Genomic DNA, 23,582 nt, shown 5'->3' with positions numbered 1-23,582 from the left:
CCACATCTTTCGGGTCGCAGTTGGTTTCTGTGCTGCCTCTCGCTTGCCAGTCTGCTGTTGATGCTGATATCATATGCACCTTTCATCTCCACTTCTTCAGTCTGCAGCTTACCATAAAAACACTTGTGAACTGACTGTGGTCGAGCTCAAAAGTGTGAATGGGATGTTTACTGGTTGGCTGCGGATATATATATATATATATATATATATATATATATATATATATATATATATATATATATATATATATATAGTTTTCTTCAGGAAAGTGCAGTCAGTGTTCATTGCAGCCTTTCTCGAAAGGAGCCTCTTTTATAGAATCTCTCCAATAAAAGCCCCTGACCCAATGTTTTGTAATCTGTGAACATGCCTGAATCTCTTGGATGCTGAAGCTGAACTGCTTAACATGGGATTTAGGACTGCCATGATGCATATTTTATTTAGGGCATCCTTCTAGGTTAGTGATTGCCTGAGATTATTACCCGCTCGTCTGCAAAGCACTTGTAGTCATCAGGACAACTTCATCAAAAGATATGACCAGAGGCCCATATCTTTCAACACATTTCTGATGTGGAACTACAGTGCTCACGTCAGCTGCAAACATCCCTTTCCCACTGGTGAGGATACACTCAGCAGTTTGAAATATTTATTTATTCATCATCTGTCTCTTAATCCGTCTGAGCCATGATGCTGGTGTCCTAATACAAATTCCATCTTAGATTGGTCCGGGGGTGAGGGATATGTCACCTGTTCATAACAGAGATAACACTTCCACCCGTGGCCAACTTTTGTTGCTATAATGTATGTGTTGGACTGCAAATTCCAGAGTGCCCAAAGAAAAATCCAGATATACAGCATCTTATGTATTCATGCAACTGCTATGAGATATATGACGCGCAGCTAACATTGAGCACATTTTGTCTCTGTTCTACATGTAACTTAATGCAAGATTTCATTACCATAACAGTGAATAATACTTACAATATACTGCTTTTAGCACGTGTTTGAGCATTCAAAAAGTTACATTTAGAACAGGTACAGTTAAAGATAGCATAAACTCATCTTTATTGAGATTAGTTGATTTAAAAAAATAAAATCTTGACAGCCCTAACATTTATTCTACAAATCTATTAGACTCGTCGTTTGTTGGTGTTTTTGTTAACTTTCACAGCGGATAGCAGTATCTTTTTGTAGCATTAGCCACTATGCTATCTGGTTCCGACAGGACCTCGCGTCAGGTCCTGTGACTCTGTCTCAGTGAATGGAGATTGTTCTTACATCGTTATATTTACTTCCGATTATTTAGTTTGTGGGTAAAGCATGTATCACTATATTTTTTTCATTTGTTGAATGTGGATCATATGTTCTTATGTTCTTTTTTGTATTGTTTTACATTCCATAATGTATTGTTTCAATAATTTAAAAAAGTATGTTGCTTTGTTGTTTGTTTAATGTCAATCTTTTTTGATAATTGTAGTTTTTGTAGTTTTCATTTCCGCTTCAAAAACGAGCATTTTGAAAATCAAACTTAAAAATGTGAGCATGAAGGCCATCTAATCTAATAATGGAGATTGAAAGGGAAGTAAAAAAATAAGTCGTTTTACCCAGCCTTATTCAGGAATTAATAGCGCTTGAGCAATGCCAGTGAGTAGCACAGCTGCTAATGTATTGAGCGTGGCTGAACACAATGGCAATATTAAAATGACAAAATAGGGCTGTTTAATGTTAAATTGTCTGTAAAGGTGAAGGCACAAACTTATTGTTGTGATTTAGTTGTCTTTTTGAGTACACACCCATCTGTGTTTATCACGGACACCTGGGTGAGTGGCTCGGAAGTTAAACATTCCTCCTGGATCAAACATTTTTTGTTTACTGTAGTAATATTTGAGCAACGCACCTTTCACAGTCATAGATGACCTGCCAAATATTCTGTATATTTCATGAAGGCAAGATGGAACACATCCCATCTTATTTTTGTAAGCTGTATGATACAGGGTTTTTTTTTTTTTGAGAGGGAATGTCCTAGATTGAACCTCTCTGCCTTCCTCAGCGCACTGTCAAAAAAGTGGTTAACTTTATGACTGCGATGGACGCAGCTGGTGAAGAAGAAGTATCCCGCGGCAATAATCCTGCCTGTCAAGAAATGCCATACCTGAATTGTGCACAACACGTGTGAGAGTTGGAAATGAATAAAGGTCAAATAGCGGGGGATTGGATGGATTAGTGTTGGAAATGGCTATATAGGGCAACGTAAGAGGACACAGGTGTTGCAGGGAGTTTGGGGGGAGAGGCTATTTGCACCTGCTTTTACAAGACAGGGGTCTCTCATGAGGACAGACTCTCCAAAAGCTACTTGCTTAAATTTAGCTTGATGTCAGAGAAACCCCAATGCTTATGGATGGGTTTCCAGCCACCATGTACACAGGATGTTGAGTTTGTTTTCCACAATGTTGCATTGTTTCTTTCTGGCTGTATTTAAAATAACTTGAAATAGTTATGGACTGATTTAATTGAATTTTTCAGGGAATATGTGAAATGGGACAAGGAACCAATGATTCAATTTTGGTAGGGATCAGGATCATTATTTATGATATATACCTCCTGCTTGGTATACGGGTTAGCATCAGGTGCTCTCACCGCTGTGGTTTTATTCCCCGTCAGTGAATCAAGTTTCGTTCACTAATAGATTCTTGATTGTCAGAGAATTGCACTCTCTGAGTGCTTTTCTAGTTCTCCTTGTGCCAGTATCAATACATCTCTTCTCTAAATATGCTCAATTGGCTGACACACTAAACTCGGAGTGTGCACTCCCTGCATCATAAACAACCTCTCAAGTTGCATTGTAATTGCAGAGGTCAAGACAATCATTTAACAGGTGTGGTTGAGTTCAACCGCGGTCATGTGATATGCACCAAGATTCAACAGATGGTACAGCAACAGAGCGGACGGCCACTCCATTGAAAAGATGTTTACACTCTTCACGTTATAATTAGTCACATGGTTGTTTGGCTGGTGTAAGGAACCACCTGTTTCCTTCCCTTCTTTTTTTGGTTACAACTTTTTTTTTCACTTAGGCCTTCATTTGACGTGATGTTTCCTTGTTATATGCAATGTCATTATTGTGCTTCAGCTGTTGACCTCTATATATAGCTGTTTTCAGCATGCGCTGCAATACAAAAAGCTTTATGTGAAATAAATGAGGAAAGATTTACCTACTGGCATTTATTTGAAATTAAAATAGTGACGGGGCTGACAGTTGATGGTGTTTGATGATCATAATTCATGCAAGACTTTAAATGACTTAAAGTATTATTTTCAGACACTGCAGATGGTTTTTCATTTTCACTCTCTGTGTCTGAGTATAACTTAAAATATTGGATTAAAATTATGCATTTATATGTTTTAATGACTCTAAAGAAACTCAGTGCAATAAATAAATAAAAAAATCTGTATCACATTAATTATGTGATTTTTATTTCATAATGAAATAATGATATGAATTAAGGTGATACTAAGAATGATGCCCAGATATTGCGATATTTGTCCCACAATAACGATAATATCACGATATATGATATCTGAAATATCAATGGTATATCACGACACGTGATGAAACAAACAAAATACCAGTGAAAAGGAAAATGTTACATAATGACACATTTATCCGATGTACAATGTACCAAGAAAATTGAGCTCAAAGAAACATACATTTACATAGAGCCTCACCGCCTTTAGTCTTGTAAATAAGCAATGTACAGTTGTACAAGTTATAGTGCATGAACATTAATAGCATGACAAAAGTAAGTAGCAATGGTTGAGTGATAATACCGCTATCAGCTCTGGTGCGTCACACAATTCAAAGAACGTATATATAACAACTACGATAGCCATCACGTTTTCAGAAGCCAAGATGCCATCTGCGTTATTTTACTCACATAGCAATAGGGCTTGAAACAGTGACGTCACAGTGAAAAAAAACGGATTGCACTGTAGGCCAAATGGAAAGGGTGTTTACAGTAGTCTTTTTCAACCTTTTTAAAGCCACGGCACACTTGGTTCGTTCCAGTGCCACACTTCCAATGGTACCTCGGCCAAAGCGCAATTGTGCTTAGTCGAAAGTCCTGTAGAAAGTCCCTTTTAATTTGTGAAATATTGTATCTACTGACACTTGGCGATTTGGTCGTGTTATTTGAATAAATTGCAGAATATGTTTCAAATGTTTAAAAACGTTTTTAACGGTTTCAATTTTATCACAGTGCATGATTCTATTGATGTATGAGGAATTTCCAGGTTTTTCGCTGTCTTTTTTGCTGTTATGTGAGTGGGAAGAAAAGCACCACTCTGTGCGCTGCAAGTGATGGATGAGTAGCGTCAGCATACATCTAAAGTATATAGAAAGAATGTGACCGAATCCATGTAATCTCCTTCCGTTGGTAGATCGTCAACAGGTTCTACTTGTTCATTATTTAATGTCATCATTTCGCCAACCTCTATCTCCGGACAAATGAGGTGAAACTGGATCATTTCTCACAGCACACCTGACAGTCTCTCATGGCACACCAGTTTAAAAAAACCCCCGCTGGTTTACAACTGTGTCGTCAGCCCTCTGAGCTGTTCGTTTGTTGAGGTCTGTCTGTTAAACTTTGACCATGATGGAACTGTGACACTCATTTGCTTTGGAAAAACAATAGTTAGCGATTGTTCCCGTTTCATTAATGGAGAAAGAGCCAAGGACTCCAGTCCTGGAAGTAACAGTGATGCGAGGTATAGCATAGAATCACCATCACTCGATTGTGTTTTTGCGGCGGTTTTGACTGGACAGTTTGAATAAACAAGCTTTGAAACAAAGCACAAAGCTCAAACTTGGTGCAACGGTAGCCATTTGCAGAAAACGCAGAAAGCGCATATCCATCACAGGGCAATGTATTTCAAGATGGAGTATGACTATGAGGTTTAGTCTAACATGCATGCAAACACAAGATTTTCGAGTGAACAAGCAATGTAGGATACGTTTGTGAGCTGCAAATACAGGTTTTAAATGTAATCCACAATATGTGTCGTAATAAATTTTTTGCCATCAGTGTATTGATTATTTATTGCGACATTGAGCACCACAATGTATAGCAATATCAATTCCGCCCGCACCCTTCATGGTAACTGTATGTATGTAATCTGTTATCATATAATGTCATGACAATGTCACAACATTTCCCAATCTTAAATAAACCAGCTCTTGGAGACAGCTGTGCTCTACTTAAGTAAAACCTTCAGATACACATTTGAAAGCAAGTTTCTATTTTTGCCTAAAAGAACAGTGTATTTGCTTGTATTTTATGAATTATTAATAATTTCCAGACAACTGTCCTCATCCTCATACAGTTGTTGTCATGCAATGCTGTCTCCGTATCAAGCGTTGACAACGCAAATATGAGGTAAAACTTAAAAATACGACAAAGAACAAGACAATATATAAAGAACTGGTCACTTTCTGTCTTTAACAGCGGTGCCCAGCGACAGGCACCATGACAGTCTCTCTCTCTCTCTCGCTCCGAACCCTATTCGGGGACGCAGCAGAGGATGACACTGCCAATACCGGAGCTGATGTCAGTCGAATATCCAACTAATTTAACCACTGTCTTTTGCTGAAGTGGCAGTGCTGCAGGACACCCTGCATGTGTTGATCCAAGTTCGACAACTGCATCAGAAAATGTATTTACTGCACGAGCTATGAAAACCAACACTGATCCAGAGACTCAGTATCTACTATTGTCATCATTGAACTTTTAAAACTATGATTGTGAACCACAGTCCTCCAGATGATCCACGCCTGTCACACGCCGGTGTTGGCTGTTAAACACTGCAGAGCTGGAGGGCATGCCTCACAGTCATCGTCTCATCATATTCGTTTCTGCTTAGTCCAATGCTAAAAGTGCGACAAATGCTTCCATTAATCGTGAAATGTAAAATTCTCATTGTGCGGATTGTTTTCAGTGTCATCCTATGCATTTCTTATCCTGCCTGATGACTAATATTAGCCAGGAGAGACGACGCATGACAGGGTGAGAACACAGTGGTGTGTCCAGGATTCATGCCAAATATGGAACAAGTCAAGTTCAGTAAGTGTTTGATTAGGGGCACTTCATTTACATTTCAGGTCCTGGAGACATCCATATTTTAAGGGACTAGATGCCATAGTTAGATAACTGCAAACTGTCATCATCCTTTGATATGCAAGCAGTCTCTGCAGCACTGCATGTTTCGTTTCTAAGCAGCGGGTTGACTGGCGTTGCAGCAGTGCTGCACATGGGCCACTAAATGTTAATGATCATTGATATCTGAATAAACAGACATGTTGCATATTTTTTGCTTGTCATTCTCTGGATATGTCACTCGAGATACATTTCGTTCCAGTTGCCTCTATGAGTCATAATGGTGAACTGACATTCTTGAAGTCATTTTTAGTATCTGTCTCTTTGCCAAATATATCATTTAATCAGGCTTTTCCAATTATATAAGCACATTCCCTTTGTTTTCCCACATGCCGTGTGATAAATATAGCCGGATTACAGCTCTTTCTCAGTGATCCGTCTTAACACAGCGCTGAACATGCACAGTAATTTAGTGATTGAAAAAAATTAAAGGGACTTTAGAGGGGTGAAGGTTATCACTGTGTCCCACTACCTCTTCACTCAATGGAGTCATAAGAATTCTTCTTTTGGGAATTCTCTAGCAAACAATGTTAAAGCTCATTGATATTGGTGTTTTGCTTTCAAATTTTGTAAAGGTTAGCTCCTTCTATTCTATCCTAAACCTACTGTTTCTGATCCTTCAATTGTTAACTAAGTACGAAGACTTGTACACATGGATGAAGTGCATGTGGGCTTAATGCGACTTGAATTATAGCAGTGAAGCCAAGGATTTAATGTTGTACATGATTATGGTATTGACTACTGGGTTTTAGTTTTCTGTTTAGGATTGAATTGAAGGACTTCCTCAGAGAACTCTGAGAACTTGATGTAAAATATATTTGTTATGTTCTGTAATTGTAGTTCATAAACAAGCCTCATATACACCTGAACCTTCACTCTGCCGCGCCAGCTATTCATTAGTTTTTTTCCGCAATTCCACAACTTCTTTATATCTAGCTGGTGTGAAATGCCAGCAGGTTCATGTTCTAAAACTGCTCGAATTGCAAAAGTCATTTTGGCCTTGACCTATTGAAACTGTGCTTTTGGTGATTTGTCCTCTTTGCTTGTAAGGGCATGAGAAGGATGACTAAATAAACTTTGTATAACCTTGTCATTGGGGAATAAGCTGTTTTTGCTAAAAGGAATGTTCTTTTTTCTTGCAGTTTTGCTGTTGACACTACTGATCATAAAGTAAGAGTTCATGAAGTTCTGATAATTTTACACAGTTTTCCTTTTGGGAGTTGCTGCAGAACTCTTTTTCTGACTTTTACTCTGAAATAGGTCTCATCCTATATGACTGAGGCAGTCTCCCTAAATGTGGCCAATAGATTAACATTTGATTGTGCTCAAAGGATTGAATGGTGTATTGTGACCACTGGTGATAATTATTTGTATTTGACACTGTTATCTTTTTTCTACATACTAAATTTATATACATGAGTGTCTTTCTGTAAGAAATGTTATCATCCTTCCTTTCCTATGCAGCCAAGTCATGCAGCAACATGAAGAAACAAACGTTAGTGCTTTACTTTTTCAGATAGTTTTATTTTGCAGGACTAGAAATTGTTAATTCAGTCCAAGTGATTGATTTAAAAGTGGGCACATGACTGAATAATCATATTGAGAATGGTATTTTTGTGCTCAGCTTTTGCTCAGGGCCACATGGTGGTCTTGAATGGGAAAACGTCAGGGTTTCCGCCACATGTGAATGAGCATTGCGCATCGCCACGGCTTAAATGAGAACCGTTCCGCTTTAAGAAAAATGGTCTCTTTTTAAAGATGAAATCTCAAGGCATCATTAGGTGGACTTGAACATTATGGTTTTTGGTGTGTTTTTCACTGAAAAAATCCTGCAAGAAACCTCATAATGACTGAAGTCTGTTGCTCATGGAACGCAAGTCGAGCACCCGGCTGGACGTATGAAGTGATGGACCGCATGAGGACAGCTGCTGACTGGAGAGAAGTCTACTTCTCTTGATTAAAGTAGAAAATAGTGTTTTAATTGTCACCAACTCAGTAAATAACTTTCCCCTCTGTTTCTCTATAACTTCTTGTTTGGCTACGTTCTGTTCCTTGTGAAACCCCAAATATTATGGGATGATTTGCTGAAAAGTAAGCGTTGACAATAATTACTTAAGATTACAAAGTGTTAATGTCATATGTGACATATTTGGAAACATTGAGCTGACATGTGCTCTGTATGAATGTTGCATTGTTCTGCATTGTGCAGTTTACACACAAGATGTTCTTGCACCTTGTACTGCACTTCATTGTGTTTCTATTTAGGGTGAATTATACTACTTACTAAATGCGCAACTCCCACAGTCACCATCTTGACCCTAATGTGCATTGTTCTTTGTTTTGTTTTTTTGTTACTGTCATGTGTATATTGCTTTCCAGAAGTGTATGATCCACCAAATCACACCAGTTGAATTGAATATGACAAAGCACATCGTCCCAACCCTAATACTTCCACTCCCTGCATTTGTACCACACATTTTGATTTAGGCCTTCATTCACTGCAGTCACACACCCAAATTATTACTAAAAAAATGTGGGCCCAAAAATCTTTCTCCCCACCACCACTGACACCTTTATTAATGTCCAAAAGACATTTTGTTTTTTAATATGGATACTCTAGTGTAGTTTCTTGTCTTGAGGACTGACTTTTCTCATTTGTCATCAAACACAGAAAGTGAGCCCAGCCCCTCATTTACACTCCTCAGGTATGCTAGTGGCTCTTGAGTTATGCCTCACTGCGAGTTTTGGCACGTTCTCTCTCTCAATATACCTCCTCAAAGATGCACGCTTGTACTCAAATACACCTCACACACCCGTCGCTAAAGGTGTATTGCTGGGTTCTAATTCTGACTTTGCAATATGAGCTCTAAGGGTGTGAATGTGAGTCAACCTCAGATTTGTATGTCTTCTTTAGAAAACAGCTGTTAAATGAATTCCAAAGGTCAGTGGACAGAGTTACTTAAGAGCTGTGGGTGTTCGGCAGCAGGGGTTTGCCCTGTGTTACATCTCCTCATGCAAGTGTGGTACAGGTACGTTCCGGTCTCTGCTAAAGCCACAATGGTTTGCTGAACAATGTGTACTTGTGTACAGTAATTCCGTCCGAAGTTCAACAAAAATAAAGTGGCTTTTAGAAGTCTAAATCAATTGACCTTTTTTTTTTTTTTTTTTTAACCACAAAGAATGTTTACACTTTAGCCCACTAGAATGAAAAGCACATGCACACACCCCTGGAGCCATTGAATAATGTGTTGTACGAATAAGTGCAAAAATGGATCTGTAAAACATCTGTGAAACCATTTTAAATCCATTGCTTATTTGTAATTTGGAGGCAATACCTTTTTGTCCTATTGTACTCACAGGCCATCAATTACAATGGTAAAGTGACCTGAATAGGCTCCTGAAAGTTTGAGTTTTTCTTTCTTTAAAAAGTTGCAGTTAAACCTGACACGTTACAGATAAAGCATAATTTATGGCCATTTAAGTATCAATTCTAAGAGCATTTCTTCACCCCTTTAAAGAGGACACATTAGCGTTCTCTAGCTAGCTAGCTAACTGTCTTGGAATCTGTCATGTAGAAAGAGATGAAAACACAGAGATGATGCCTGAATGGGAATATGTTAGAAACCTGCTTGATCGGATTCAATAAACAGATATTGTAGTTTGTCTTGTTCTTTGTCGTATTTTTATCTGCATTTACTGTTGAAGGAAGCGAACACTCATGTCGTCAGTGATGCTCTCGAAAGGTCTGTATTTATTGAAACTCATTAGTTGTGTAGGTTTTTCATTTCCTTTGTCAGTGAGTATCACATTTTCACTCTCACTATTGCAGTGTACATTTGTCTCACTATGTTTCCAGCATGTAGTTGATAGAAGTTCCCTTATCTTGAGGGGCAGAGTCATGTCGAACTATGGCCGCTTCATCTGACAAATATTGCGGATTCCACGGACAAGAATGTTACATGTTTTGAATGTCTGACAGACCATCTGCATACATTTTTTTCTTGTTTCATCTCTTTTAGCTATTATAAAGCTATAGGTTAGTTTTGCAAACGATGGTTTAAAGCGTGGAACTTACCTGGATTCCACCTGTCATCTGACCTTTCTACAGTGTAGACTGCACCTGCGGATTATAAACTGATGAACATTGGATGTTGTGATTGGTGTTTTGTATGATAGATAGATAGATAGAACAGGACCGTCTATTGCATCTGGTCTTCTTTCTGCCACATCACTGATATGTTTTCACAAGAGAGCCAATGGTCTTGTGCATACTGCTATTGCAGCTGTACTGTAGAATGTGGTCAAATGTAGCCTGCAGTTATGTGTGCCCACAAAGACAGAAAGTAAAGTCGTCAGCCAGATCCTGACAGAACCTGTGTGTGAATCTGCGTGCGTGTGCACGTGAGTTTGTGTGTGTGAGAGAGAGAGAGAGAGAGAGCGAGAGAGAGAGAGAGAGAGAGAGAGAGAGAGAGCGAGCGAGAGAGAGACTGCTGTTTTCTGAGACAAGCAGTGAGGCTGCAGCAGTTGCTGGGATAATAACAGAAGCTGTTACATTCTTTTGGTTTCTCTGATTTCAGCATGAGGCAGGGGGCCGGGCTGGCTGACTCACTGCCTTTCTGACTTCTCTTGGTCCCTGGGCCTACATAAGTTGCTAGCTAGAGCAAGGTACATGACAACAGTTGAGACACTTTCGATAAGGAGGCTGTTGCATTCCAGGAATCTCCATGTTTCAGAATTGCTTGCTTAGGCGTTAGCAGACCAACCCAGCCGAGCAAACTGGTTAATAAAATCAACTTTTTTTTTTTTCCTCAGGTTGCTTGAATTTGGAAACTATTATCAAGTTATTTTGCGACACATCAAGTATTATTTTTAAGCATTATATTTTATTATATTATAGATGTAGATGGAATGTTTTGCTGATGCACTTTGTGCAAAAGTTTCTGCCTAAAGTGTAGAACTTTCATTCTACATGATGTGTTAGTGTCACATTGTTAGTCACACAATTTTCTATCCTTTTGCAAAATAAGGCACAAGACACAAATATTTACTTGAAAATTGAAGCTACTAGCAATACAATAGTGCCAAACTCAAGTTCAGAAAGAATGCAACCTTCTGCACTTCTGAATTACAGCACCTGCCACTATCCAGTTTGTACAGTACACTTCCCTTATTTTCCCCATCAGCATTGGGACTGTGTTGAGGCCAAGAAGGACCAAAGATTGTACACTACATGGAAAATTGATTTGACTTCCTAGCTGGAACTTCTTGTGTTTCGTATCGTATCGTGGCAATAGTATTGCCAAACATCACAACAGAGATAACGTCATGTATCGAACTCTTATGATTTGGAGACACAGTAACAGAAAAGTTGAATTTGAATCCATACCAGAAAAATATGTCATTAACTCCTCATGACCAAGAGAAGTAGCTACTGTATTAGCAGTTATACTACTCTTTAATACTTGTGCTTTTTAAGGTGCTTGTTACTGGCAATATAAATCAAACATTGCTTTATATATTATGTCTAACATCTTTGGACCGTGGGAGGAAACTGAAGCACCCAGAGAAAACCCACATGCACACGGGGAGAACATGTAAACTCCATGCAGGAAGGACACCAGTTTGACTCGGGAATTGAACCCCCAACCTTCTTGCTACAAGGCGAACGTGCAACAATGTATTGCTATATATATTATTTATGTACATATTTATTATATATATAGTGCAATATATATCTTTTTTTGCCCACCCCTAGTTTTGATGTTTCCAGTTTGTTTTATTCTTATTTTGATTGTAGATTTAGTAAATCTAAGCCATTGTATTTCGTTCTTCCACCAAAATGTTCCCCTTCAAGTCAAGTTGGCCGCCAAGACGTTGCATCAGATCAATGCCAGCTCACCAGTTAAGTCATCAGGCTCTTTATTTCCATCAGTGTACCATAAAAAATGCTCTTGTACTGACAGTTGCTGTTTGTACTGAGTCAAACCTCAATGTGTAATCTTTATGCCTTAAAATTTGTATCAGCCCAATTCTTTAAATGACTTAAAATGAAGCAATCTGGGGTTTAGATTGACATTCTGTCTCGGCTTTTAAGGACATGAGAGCTAATGAAAATAGCTTTCTTGGTATTCTTCAGAACTGTCTTCTCTGCTGTGCATCACATAGGCTGCAAGGTGATTATCAGGTGGGCCCACGCTTTCCTGTTTCAGTCCTGTTTACCAACCACAATGTGTTCCACCCACATCCATCTATTCATCTTCACCTCTTTATACAACCAGCGGTTCATAGCTGTCCCATAACACGGCTCCCACACGCCTGCTTTGTGTTATATCAGCCCTCTAATGCGCTCGAACAAGTGGTTTGATCGTTTCTTGATGCTGTCTCTTTTTTTCCGTTGAGTAGACGTGTCCATTTACATCTCCAGTTGCTGTGCTTCTTTAAATGTAGATACTTGATGAGCGCTACTTAAACGGATAATTATCTCAAAAATAGCATGGGTTCATGCAGGGATTCAGGTAGCCGAAATAATGCACGACTGTTTGGGGTTAAAATGCATTTCACTTACTTTTGAAATCATGTTTTTCCCCCTTTTGTCTTCATCTGGTTTTGGTCTGGTTTAGCTTTCATTTCATTTCAATCCTGAGATGCACAATAGTCTCAGCATTAGTGATTTTAGGACATGATTGAAAAAGGTCTGATAGAAGAACATGATGATTTCTGTCCATTTTTCAAAAAAAAAAGTTTTATAATAATATTTTTCAGTTTTCAAAAACATCATCCATTCAAACATTTGCAAATTATATTGCAAAAGACTGTCCAAAAGTCTCAAGAAGCATCATTGTGCCATAATATACATAACTACTGGCTTCCAAATCCAGTTAAACTTGTCCATTCTACTTGTTCAAGCATTGCAGATATTTTCCATGTAAACAGTGTTTGAACGTTACATTAGCTATATATCAGAGGAACGTGGCACTTCTTTGTTCCGTTATGTAGAATCGTCATTTTTTTCCCAAGAACCATGCCATATGAGATTGCCATTCTTAAATAATTGTTTAAGTCTTGTTGTGAGCAACCTAAAATGGCTGTTGTATGATTTGGTAGTGGTAGAGTTTTACCTAAAACTTTATTTTTTATTTTTATCTTTTTTAATGCTCTTAGCCCTTATTTCAGGACCAAATACTGCTTTTATTGTAATATAAACACACACACACACATCACATATTCATTATATATATTTAATAGATATATATATATATATATAGATAGATAGATATATTGAGGCATGATTGTGTTTTTTTTCTGAATACTGAATCATTAACATCAGCCTATTACATCACCATTTGAAACACTTTCAAAAGTAATTTATTTAAGCTGTCTGCATACTTTTTGTGAGCTCAGTTGAGATGTTGGTTAATTTTATTTGATATGTACTGACTGCATCAGTGTGATCTGACTACTGAACCAAAAAAAAAAAAACACACTAAAATCCACTTTTAATCGCCTTCATCTCCTTCTGTGCAAAAAGCAATGATCGTTGTTGCAATTTTATTTTATTTTGGGGGACAAATGAGGGTTGACATTGATGGAGGATGATAAGATGAGCTCTGATTGATTTGGAGTCTAATGGTTATAACAGCAATGAATTCCTAGAATGGGATTACAGGGTCATCCTCAGGCGAGCGTGGATTTGAGTCACTCTGGCGGTCATCGTGATTGTCTTGCGTGTGGTGACTGTCGGACAAAAAGCACATCTGCGATCTAGCAGTAGGTAGGAAAGATGGAAAAATGTAGGGGGGTTGAGTGGTGCAGAACACCTGGTCTTAATGCTGTTGGGACATATTATGCTGGGTGAGGTGGATCTGGTGTAAAATGTGCTATGTGCGCCGAACATGACCCCCAGTAACATTTTAAGGTGCCGGCGTCAGCATGAAAACATTCAGTGGAATGTGCTGCTTTCATCAAACCTGCATCTTCATGTTTTCTGTGCGCACACTACAGTTTATATTTCTACTGTAAAGACGTGTGATCATTGGCAGCTCCAAAGCCAATAAGTCCTTCTCCTTAAATAAATGTCCCAAACTTGCGTGTTTCTAGCTGAGCTCCTTTTAAATGTTTTCAGAGTTGGACTTCAGGTGGTGGATGATGAAATCACTTGGTGTGCACAACTCAAGACAGACTTCTGATCCACTTTCTTTTCATTGTGACTGGAAAAAAATGGTAGTTTCTAATAATTCTTGCTACTTTTCAATTCAATTCAACATTTGAATAGTACTGCTGCCTGCAATTCATCGAGTTAAGGCCGTGATGGTCAATCACAATAATTACTTTGCCACACCCAAAGAAAGTGGCCGGGCTAGAAGGCAAGCTCTCCAGTGTCTGATCAAGGTAATTTGGGAGAGGAGTATGAAGTTCTAATACATAACATGTGTTATGATTTTTAAAGCAAAAAACAAGTGGAATTGGAGGTCTTAATGTTAAAATAAATAAATTAATTTAAAAACAATTGAAATACTGGTAGAGAAAAATGGTTTATTCTGTATGCCGTGGACTTGTCAGTGGGGGAAATTTTGAATCACATAGTTGTCAAAGATGACATGCTTATAAATGTTTTCCATAGCAGGGCTTGGAATAAGCGTTGCATGTGCTGTCTTGTGCGCATCATTTTTTGGTGGGCATGCAATTTTGCAGAGGTGATTCAAACTTGTATTTTGCAACTTGTTAAAATTGATGTGAAAAACGCTGATTGCAGTTTTAATTTGCTTTATTAGTAAGCTACTGTAACTGAACAACTCTCACTCACTCACTCACTCACTCACTCACTCACACACACACACACACACACACACACACACACACACACACACACACACACACACACACACACACACACACACACACACACACACACACACACACACACACACAAACATAAAGCTCTGCTCATCTACCTTTATGAGCTGCTCTGTGTCAACGTAGTGAGCCGTGACCCTGGAAACGAGTCACAGACCATCACAATATAAATGTGTTGTTTATTCCTTATTTATTTTTCAGTTCTTGCTGGTTTTATCTATGTTTTATCATATGCCTGTTTTGTTAATGAGTGGAATCGATCTCCCTCATATTGTGTGTTTCTATGATTATTGACTATTTAGTCATTGATATCTACCCCTTCAAGTTTCACAGTTCACCTGACATGCAGGCTTGTACCAAAATCAAGATCGGCGGATTGGCCTTTGTCTTGTTGTTAGCAAGAGCCATGTTGTCATTGTCACTCTATGAAGGAAACGAGGGAGTGGCGGAGATACCTATGAAAAGTCTTGAATGCAAACGTTGAAAAAAATTGATTAAAAGAAAAAAACAATTAAATTGTCCACCACAAACTCAAATTAATCGAGAAAATCGATTTATGGCCTCGGCCTACTACCTGGTGTGTATACATAAATGTTGTAAACCTTGATGTTGGCAAGTAGCAGATTATACTGTACATTCATTACAATTCATTGGCCTTGTGGAGGTATCCTACCAAACAGACTGAGCTAAAAGCCAAAACATTATTGTGGTGTGGTACTTCCACATTACGTCAAGTACAGAAGTTGAGTAGGAAAAGTTCATGTTCATGGCCACATCATCTGCATTTCACATGTCAGTCTTGTATAATTAAACTGGTCTGGTCTGGTGTTGAAGCGTTTTTCCAATTTGGCATTGAAACATGGTTGACCACCTGTGTGTCTTTGACCTAGATAACTTCCTTGACCAACTGAGCCTTGCTGACGTTTTTTTTTACAGTACCGTTTTTGAACAAAATCAGGGTATAAGACTGAAAGGTTATGGGCAAGTGGATTTTTTGACCTGTATCCGATTCCATAGGACAAGAGTTTCTTTTCCTTCTTAGTCTGGAGATTAATCTTTAGATGCAACATTTATCTGCATTTGAATTGGACGTGTATGTTTGCACTTTCATGTGCAAGGCAGTGGATGAATGGTCTTTATGTGAGCTGCGCATGTTTTTGTATAAAACCGGGTGAAACAGGAACCGGCAGACTTTACGGTCTAGACACACATACACACATGCACAATTCCTGCTGGTTTGTAAGCGCTGCTGACTACAGGAAGCAATAATGGTAGCATGCTTCCGGTGGCTTCTCTCAGGGGACTTAGGCTGTCGTGTTCATTGCAAAAAAGAAAAAAAAAAGCTGTGCGGCACACTAAATTCTCAGAACTATGCATGGCATAGTTCAATCACAGATGGTCTTGTTAATGCTATACCAAAATTGTACTGCATTGAGAAGGCAGAAATGAAAAAATATTATACAAGGAATATACTATAAGACAAAAATAATTTGTAATAAATATGTATCTGTGACATTGTTGCAAAAATTGCATTTTAGAAGGCCAACAATTTTAGAGACTGTACCTCCACACATTTTATTTTAAAAACCTGAAAAAACTTGAGAGCAACACTGTCACTATTGACTTAATTGAAGAGCATTATTAATGTTCTGTACACCATTATGTTATAATACAAGTCCTGCCCTGTTAACTTTTTTAACTGCATTCATGTGCATTGGTGCAAAGACTTTATCACACCATCTTTTTGGGGTCACCTCATTGCTATCATGCTTTCCCCAGCCTCTCGCCCTAAACCAAAACAATTGGCTAACCCTAACCAAACTTACACCCAATTAAGTTGGGTGTAAGGTTTGTGAGGACCTTTCATTGATATAACCCTTTCCCCAGCCTCTCACCCTTAAACTTAACCATCCAAAACAAATGGCTAACCTTAACCAGGACTCTGAACCAAACTTAAACTTAATTATAATGACCCAGTTATTTTGAAGTCTTCATCCTCAAATTGAGGGACCAGCAAAAGGTCCCCACGCAGACATATGGTCCCCATGAGGATAGTGTTTTGTCAGGAATTGGTCCCCACAAGGCAGTCTAAACAAGACCACAGACACACACACCAATTTCAGGTGTGCCACATTATACAGTGATAACCCAAACATCCATGATGAAAGAGATTGAAATAGAGTGCGCTAATGGATGGAAAATTTTAATTTAAGAAAGTATACAACCACCAAAAAAATTGGGGTTTGGGCCACATCAGTTTTGTGTAGGTTGGAGATTGACTGTAACTTTGTCCAAATGTGTCCAGAAATGTGAAAAGTGACGGTTGGTACACCCCTAGTCACTACAAACATTCAACACTGGCTGTGGCCGACCAAAGTTCAAATTGTGTAGATATTTAACCTCCATCTTTTTCATTGTGAATGGAAGTTCAGCAACCTGCTCTTTGGTCATCGAAATGGCCGTTGGGAGGGTTAGACTTGAGGGCCTCCATTTGGGAAGGGTCAGTCTGTCAAACCTCATTACTCATGTGTCTTTTAAATCATCCTGGTTCTAAGCCACTAAAAATGTGTAGTCTACCCCCTCGCTGAACTCTCTTGCTCTCACTGGCCTATGCACACTGCTTTCCAGAATGAAAGTGCTGGGCATGGCATCATCACACCTTATTGGTTGGTTTGGGAGGAACCTTATTGTCAGGAGACAATGTCACAGAAGGAAGATTAGCCTACCTGCTACTATTTTTTTAAATTTTTTTTAAGATTCATTTCCGTTTTTCAGTTCAGCTCATTCATTATGTATTTAGATGTTTTCTTGTCCGTTTGCTTTCAATGTAAAATTGAACCTCAAATCTCATTCATCCATAATGTTAATGCAATTCTCAATTGCTAAAAAATAAAATATGGCGTCGTGAGTGATTGTGTTTATTTGAGCGACATCCCTGAATGTCATAAACTGCAGACATTTAAACATTCTTTTTACTTCATATAGCGAGGTGTTTTTGATATAATAGCACAAGTATATGAACATAATAATTGCCACTCTCAGCACCTTTTTGTAAGTGGGAGTTCTTTTTTGAAGTGTGATAAGTGCTTTATTTTCTACCATTTAGCATGACTCCACCAAGCAGAGAAACCTACCCTGACTCCCCCTCTAGTTTAAACCAACAGGAATTCCAGCCAGCGACGCACACTTTTTCCCTCTAAAACAACAGGACTGGGCTTGATGCTATGCGTGTTGTCTGGAGTCAATGTGTGAGCATAGTGTGTACAATGTGTGCGTTCTATCTGGGGCTTTTTGCTGATGTCTCGTGACAACTCAGACACGCAGACAGAACCTTTCGTACTTCTGAGATGAACACGCTTACACACATGCATCGGGACATTGACACAGATACGGGTGCTCTGCATGACGAGGCCATGACTCTTGTTGGAGCATTATGTTTAATGTCAACATGAATTATGTAACAAAAAGACAAATGCAAAGCTCACAGGATTAGTTCAGTGCTGCTGTAACACTGGTTGCTATAAACCCTCCTTTTTAATTAAATCAATGACTTTATTGTGGCTGTAAGCTGCTGTCATAAAACATTTTCAATCATCTTACAACTTCAAGAGTGTGACTCAACATTATATTCTATTTTCTATTGTTTGTTTGATTTTTTTTTTACATCTGAACTTCTGCTGAAGTGATCTTGTTTTGGCTGTGTACTTTCCCCGTCCCCTGCGAGGGAATCTGCTTGCCTACTCATTGACATTCTTCTCTCATGAAGCACTTTTTGCTGCTGGTTTTTGCTTGTGTCGACTTGTCTCACTTGTATTAGTAGAGGAAAGATTGCTGTATTCTGTTGTAATTTATTTACACCATCCCTGATGCATATTTTATGTTTGGTATTTATCATCACATCCTGCGCTTATTCAAGAATAATTTGTGCTGATTAAGTCAGATCTTCTTCCTCCACATTCCCTTTCTGATGGTTATTCCCTTTTTTGCAGACCCTGGTAGGAGCGTGATGAGCGCGCGCTTCCGCTTGCCTCCAGGCAGATCCTACAATGTCCGGGCAACGGAGCTGGAGCGAGACAGGCAGCACACACAGGTTGTGTGCAATGTACTGTTGCTGGACAACACAGTCCAAGCTTTCAAAGTCAGCGTAAGTACTTGACTCTTTTGAGGTGCTAAAGGTCTGCAAACAGAGCCTTTATGATCAGGCGATTTTCATGGTAATAATAATAAATAGAAGAGAGGACCTTATTGCAAGTGATGCATTGTCGCTTTTCAATATGCATAGCTATTGTTTTTATGTTACATTTTCCGTCACAATACGGAAGTGTCAGTGGTTGCTACTTATTGCTTAATACAGTTTTCATTGTCATTGTGTGCATTTGCCTTCTGACTTTTGTACTTCTTATATTTAGCTTTTTGGGACTCAGTAGAGGTTAGTGAGACCGTGCATTGTACAACTAATTTCACAGTGGTTCTATGGAGCCAGGATCATCGCTTGACCCTGGGCTGCATTGGTCATATTAATCCAGTCTATGCATTCTCAGAGCCCCGCAGTTTTGAACAGTAGAAACAGAATAGAAGTATAGAAGGCAGAGTTCTTTTTTTTCCCCCATTGTAGGGGGTGTCTCTGATCAGGGTGTGGGACCAGCGATCTGTCAGATTTTGTGACAGGGAAACATGACTGCAGAATGCATTGTACATCCTTCATGGTCCTCCTTAAGGTCTGGGTTTTCCCTAGTGTTGGGGTCAAAATCGTAGTGTGGCTGAAGCGCTGGGGAGAACCCTCGAAGATAACAAGGATTGTGTGCCCTCCGGTTATTCATACATTTCATTGCTATGGTTGATCATGAACAGCAGAGCTTTATCTTCTTTTTCATGCTTGGTGTCACACCTACATGTGTGAGGCAGATAGAGAAGTGTTGCAAATAAAAGCTCAAGTTCCCAGCTGAGCAAATCGTAATGTTAGTATGCCGTATGTGCATGAGAATAAATGGGAATGAGAAAATTATTTTTATAAAAAACAAAACCTGTACAAGAACTGCTTTTCTACCTTAGAGCTTCTTTTTTGTTACATCTTATCAGGCCTGCACAATGTGGAGGAAAATATGAATCATGTTTTTTTTCCCCCATGAAATATGAAGTTTGCACACATAAACCATGACAAAACAAAGTTGCGGCACCAAACAGATTTTTTTTGGCAAAATGGCCTGTGACAAAGCCTACAATGAAAAAAAGAAAAAAAAACATTCAATTGGTCATAAAATGGTAAAATAATTATGCAGAAATAAAACACTTCTCCCAATCTACTAAGGAGTCAGTGATAAAGAAAAATAACCCTGACTATGGCATTCAAAGATTCCTGACAAGAAAAACAACTCTGTCTCCATACACTGGCTGTAGTTGTGCACAGTAGTATCCATAAATTGAAAAGAAAAATGGCCAGAACATTTTTTTTGCCCTCTAAATCTAAATAAAATGAAAATAGAGAACAAACACTCAACTCACCATTCAATCAGGCTCTAAAATTATAACAAATAAGCATTATCAAAATATAAAGCGGCCTACCTACTAAGTGACAAACCAAAATGAATATTCATTTGTCCATTACAAAAGAGTAAATTAAATGGTATTCTAACTGTGGCTTTCCTCTCCTCACTTACTTCATCTTGGATTGAGGGTTGTGTCAAGTAAATCCTGAGTTTCAGGATCACTGTACTTCTCCTGCAGATATGTTAGGATGATTGGCTTGACTGATTTTGTGAGGTCTGTGTCATCTTCTTGCACAGCCAAAGCAGAAGATTTGAAAAGGTGGACATATAGTTCACCAGAGAGGGTATCGGTGAATTCAGCCAGAGGATTTAGGGTGTTGCTCAACACCTCAAGGACTTCTATGTCTTGCAATGTGGGCAATAGCTGTCTAACCTTCTGATCATTAAATACCTGTGAAATGGCTGGAAGCTGTTCCAGGATCCTCTGAATCATGTTTTGCCTTGACCCCCATCTTGTAGGGCACTCTGTTGATGCTCAGGGAATTTGGGTTCTTTTTGGACCAAGGCAAGGTGTCTCCTCTGTAGCCAACTGTGATTAAAAGTGCTCACAATCATTTCTACACAGGCCTGTGACACGGTCAATTCATGGGTCTTTCATGGCATTTCCTTGATATTAATAGTTTGTACACTGCAGTAGTGCAGTATCATGGATAACTACTCACCAATTACCAGATGCAGCCTATGGCCAAAACATTGGAGCCGGGTCCAGTTGTTGATGGAGATTGCCTTCACTATGTTTGAGCCATTGTCTGTTATTATACATGCCATTTTCTCCTCCTGCAAGCCCCAAAATGCAAGGGCATCCTCAGTCCCTGCACCAAGATCGCCCTTTTACGATTATCAGGGAAATAATTGAAAATTAAATTAGACACAAGGGTGAATCAAATCACATTTTTTGAAGAGATTTGTCCTGCAGGCCTACAGTACATCTTATGGATCATAGGTTTTTGTCCACAAAGTAAAACTGGGTGAAAAAACGATTTTTTTTTTTATCGACAAATCTTTTTGGATGGCTGGTATCGATTAGTTGCACTTTACTTTTCTCCCTCTATGTAATTTTGCTTTATTTATTTATTTTTAGTGTACAAGTTGCCAAGTTTAGAGCCTCACATTTCTCAATGTAGAGCTCATCAGCTTCCTGCTTCCACTGTGTCCTTTCCTCCGGCTCCCTGCTGAATGAATGTGTCGGTCTCTGTCATTGATCAGAGCAGTGCAGCAGCGGTCACTTCCTGACAAGAGGCAACCATCCTTGGAACAACAATGCTTCTATTGATTCAACTCAACTGCCCTCCACTATACATGCGCTGGTTCATCGTCATGGGAACCACAGCACCAATGCTGAGACAAGAACTTGTTCTGATGATCTGACAGATGTTTTCTTGAAACTAAACCCATGGGATTTGTTGCAACATGAATTTAAGAAATGACAGGAACTTCAAGACCTTCGCTAGTCTGTGGACTCCACCTTTTCTTTTTTTAACCTTGCCAGAAGTCTATAAATTGTTGCTGAGACCTTTATGCAATAAAAATGATGTATTTTTTTTACAATATTTATGGATTACTACACAAATATGTATGCATGCATTTGCTGCACAGCAGAAGAAGCTATTGGCGCATGCATTCTTTATGTTGTAATTATTTACACTTCAGTACTTCTTAATGGCGCAATGTAAATTGCTCCTTGTGGTCCAGAGCATGTAATCTATGATATGTTTTAAATGATCAGCTATAAGTCTTAACTCAGAATGTTTAACTAGCAGCTAACTCCTGTTATGTTGTAAATATGAAATAGAAAAATACAGGGTTCATGCTCCAGACTTTCTAAACACAGATACAGTTGTTTTGTAAGGTGGAACAACTCTTAACAGTTTGGCATATCCCTCAAAAGATTCTTGGATCCAGATGTTAATCTGCAACTCCACCAAAATGTAAACATCTGTACCTTGTCCATATATCAGTATTTATTGGACGTAAGTTGAAATCTCAACTTTTTCAGAGCTAGACAAACAAACCAACCTCCTTGTTGGAGGTAATAAAGCCCAAGCACAGAGATTATATCATCATGTTGGGCCTAATCTGTTTTAATGTTATGAACAATAAAAACACATTTTTTTGTTGTTGTTGCTAAACCTAACAAAGAAGCATGTATATGCAACAAATTCCAGGTAAAACTGAGTTGCTAGTATATGCAACCACAATAGAGTTCTGTCAATAGTGCTTTCTAATTAACTGTAAATAATTACACGTACAAAAGTCAAAATTTTCAATCTTCAAATTTTCAACTCAATTGGTAGTCTTATTGGGTTGAGAATTTCAGTATCAAATCAATATCAAGCTTGTCAGACCAAGACAGATACATAAACCTTATATTGCCTATACATGCAACTTAAATTGAATTTATAAGCGTGATTTTTTTTATTCAATAAGGAGTTGGTTGAGACTGTTGCATGACAGTGTCTCTGATAGGCGAGGTGTGGCTGTGATCCGATCTGACGCTTGTGCACAATACTTACATGCCGTCATTGATTGTGTAGTGTTCTCCATACTCTAGTTTGATGTAGTGAGTGGGTAATATTGCATGGTCAGTGCTTGTTGTTGGTCATGCTTTGGCAGGTGGGATTCGTGTATAGATTCATTTTTTTCACCACCATGTGTTAATGTTGTGTGTGGGGGGAGCTCCACCTCCGTGCTCTCTCGCTGCCCCAACACGCTCCCTCGTGTATCCCAAAACTTCCTTCATTCTTAACACAAGCATGCGCACATACCACATTCAGCTGTGCCCCATGACACAAATCTGACACTGATACTGTCACATTTTGTATCATTTTTTTCTCTTGTATACCATGAGTTTCAGCCCTGTGCTTCTTTTTCGGTAGGGCATGTGTCTATTTTTAGCTGCTTCTTATGTTTTAATTACCTTTGTCACCATGTCTTCTTCTTCGCTCATTGCGCTCGCGCACACAGACACTATTTG

At 38.7% G+C, this 23,582-nt stretch overlaps 1 protein-coding gene across 1 annotated transcript in view; it reads left to right on the top strand.

Annotated features, from left to right (window-relative positions):
• ptpn4a (protein tyrosine phosphatase non-receptor type 4a) overlaps positions 1-23,582 on the top strand; it is a 51,277-nt gene that overhangs the window by 1,274 nt on the left and 26,421 nt on the right. The window contains exon 2 of the mRNA XM_053876636.1: positions 19,052-19,206. Coding sequence (XP_053732611.1) covers positions 19,069-19,206 — 138 coding nt within the window. The 5' untranslated portion in view covers positions 19,052-19,068. The remainder of the gene's footprint in view (positions 1-19,051; positions 19,207-23,582) is intronic.

This window comes from Synchiropus splendidus, chromosome 10 (assembly GCF_027744825.2).
Source record: "Synchiropus splendidus isolate RoL2022-P1 chromosome 10, RoL_Sspl_1.0, whole genome shotgun sequence".
Classification (NCBI taxonomy): domain Eukaryota; kingdom Metazoa; phylum Chordata; class Actinopteri; order Syngnathiformes; family Callionymidae; genus Synchiropus; species Synchiropus splendidus.
This window is presented reverse-complemented; position numbering and strand designations above follow the sequence as displayed.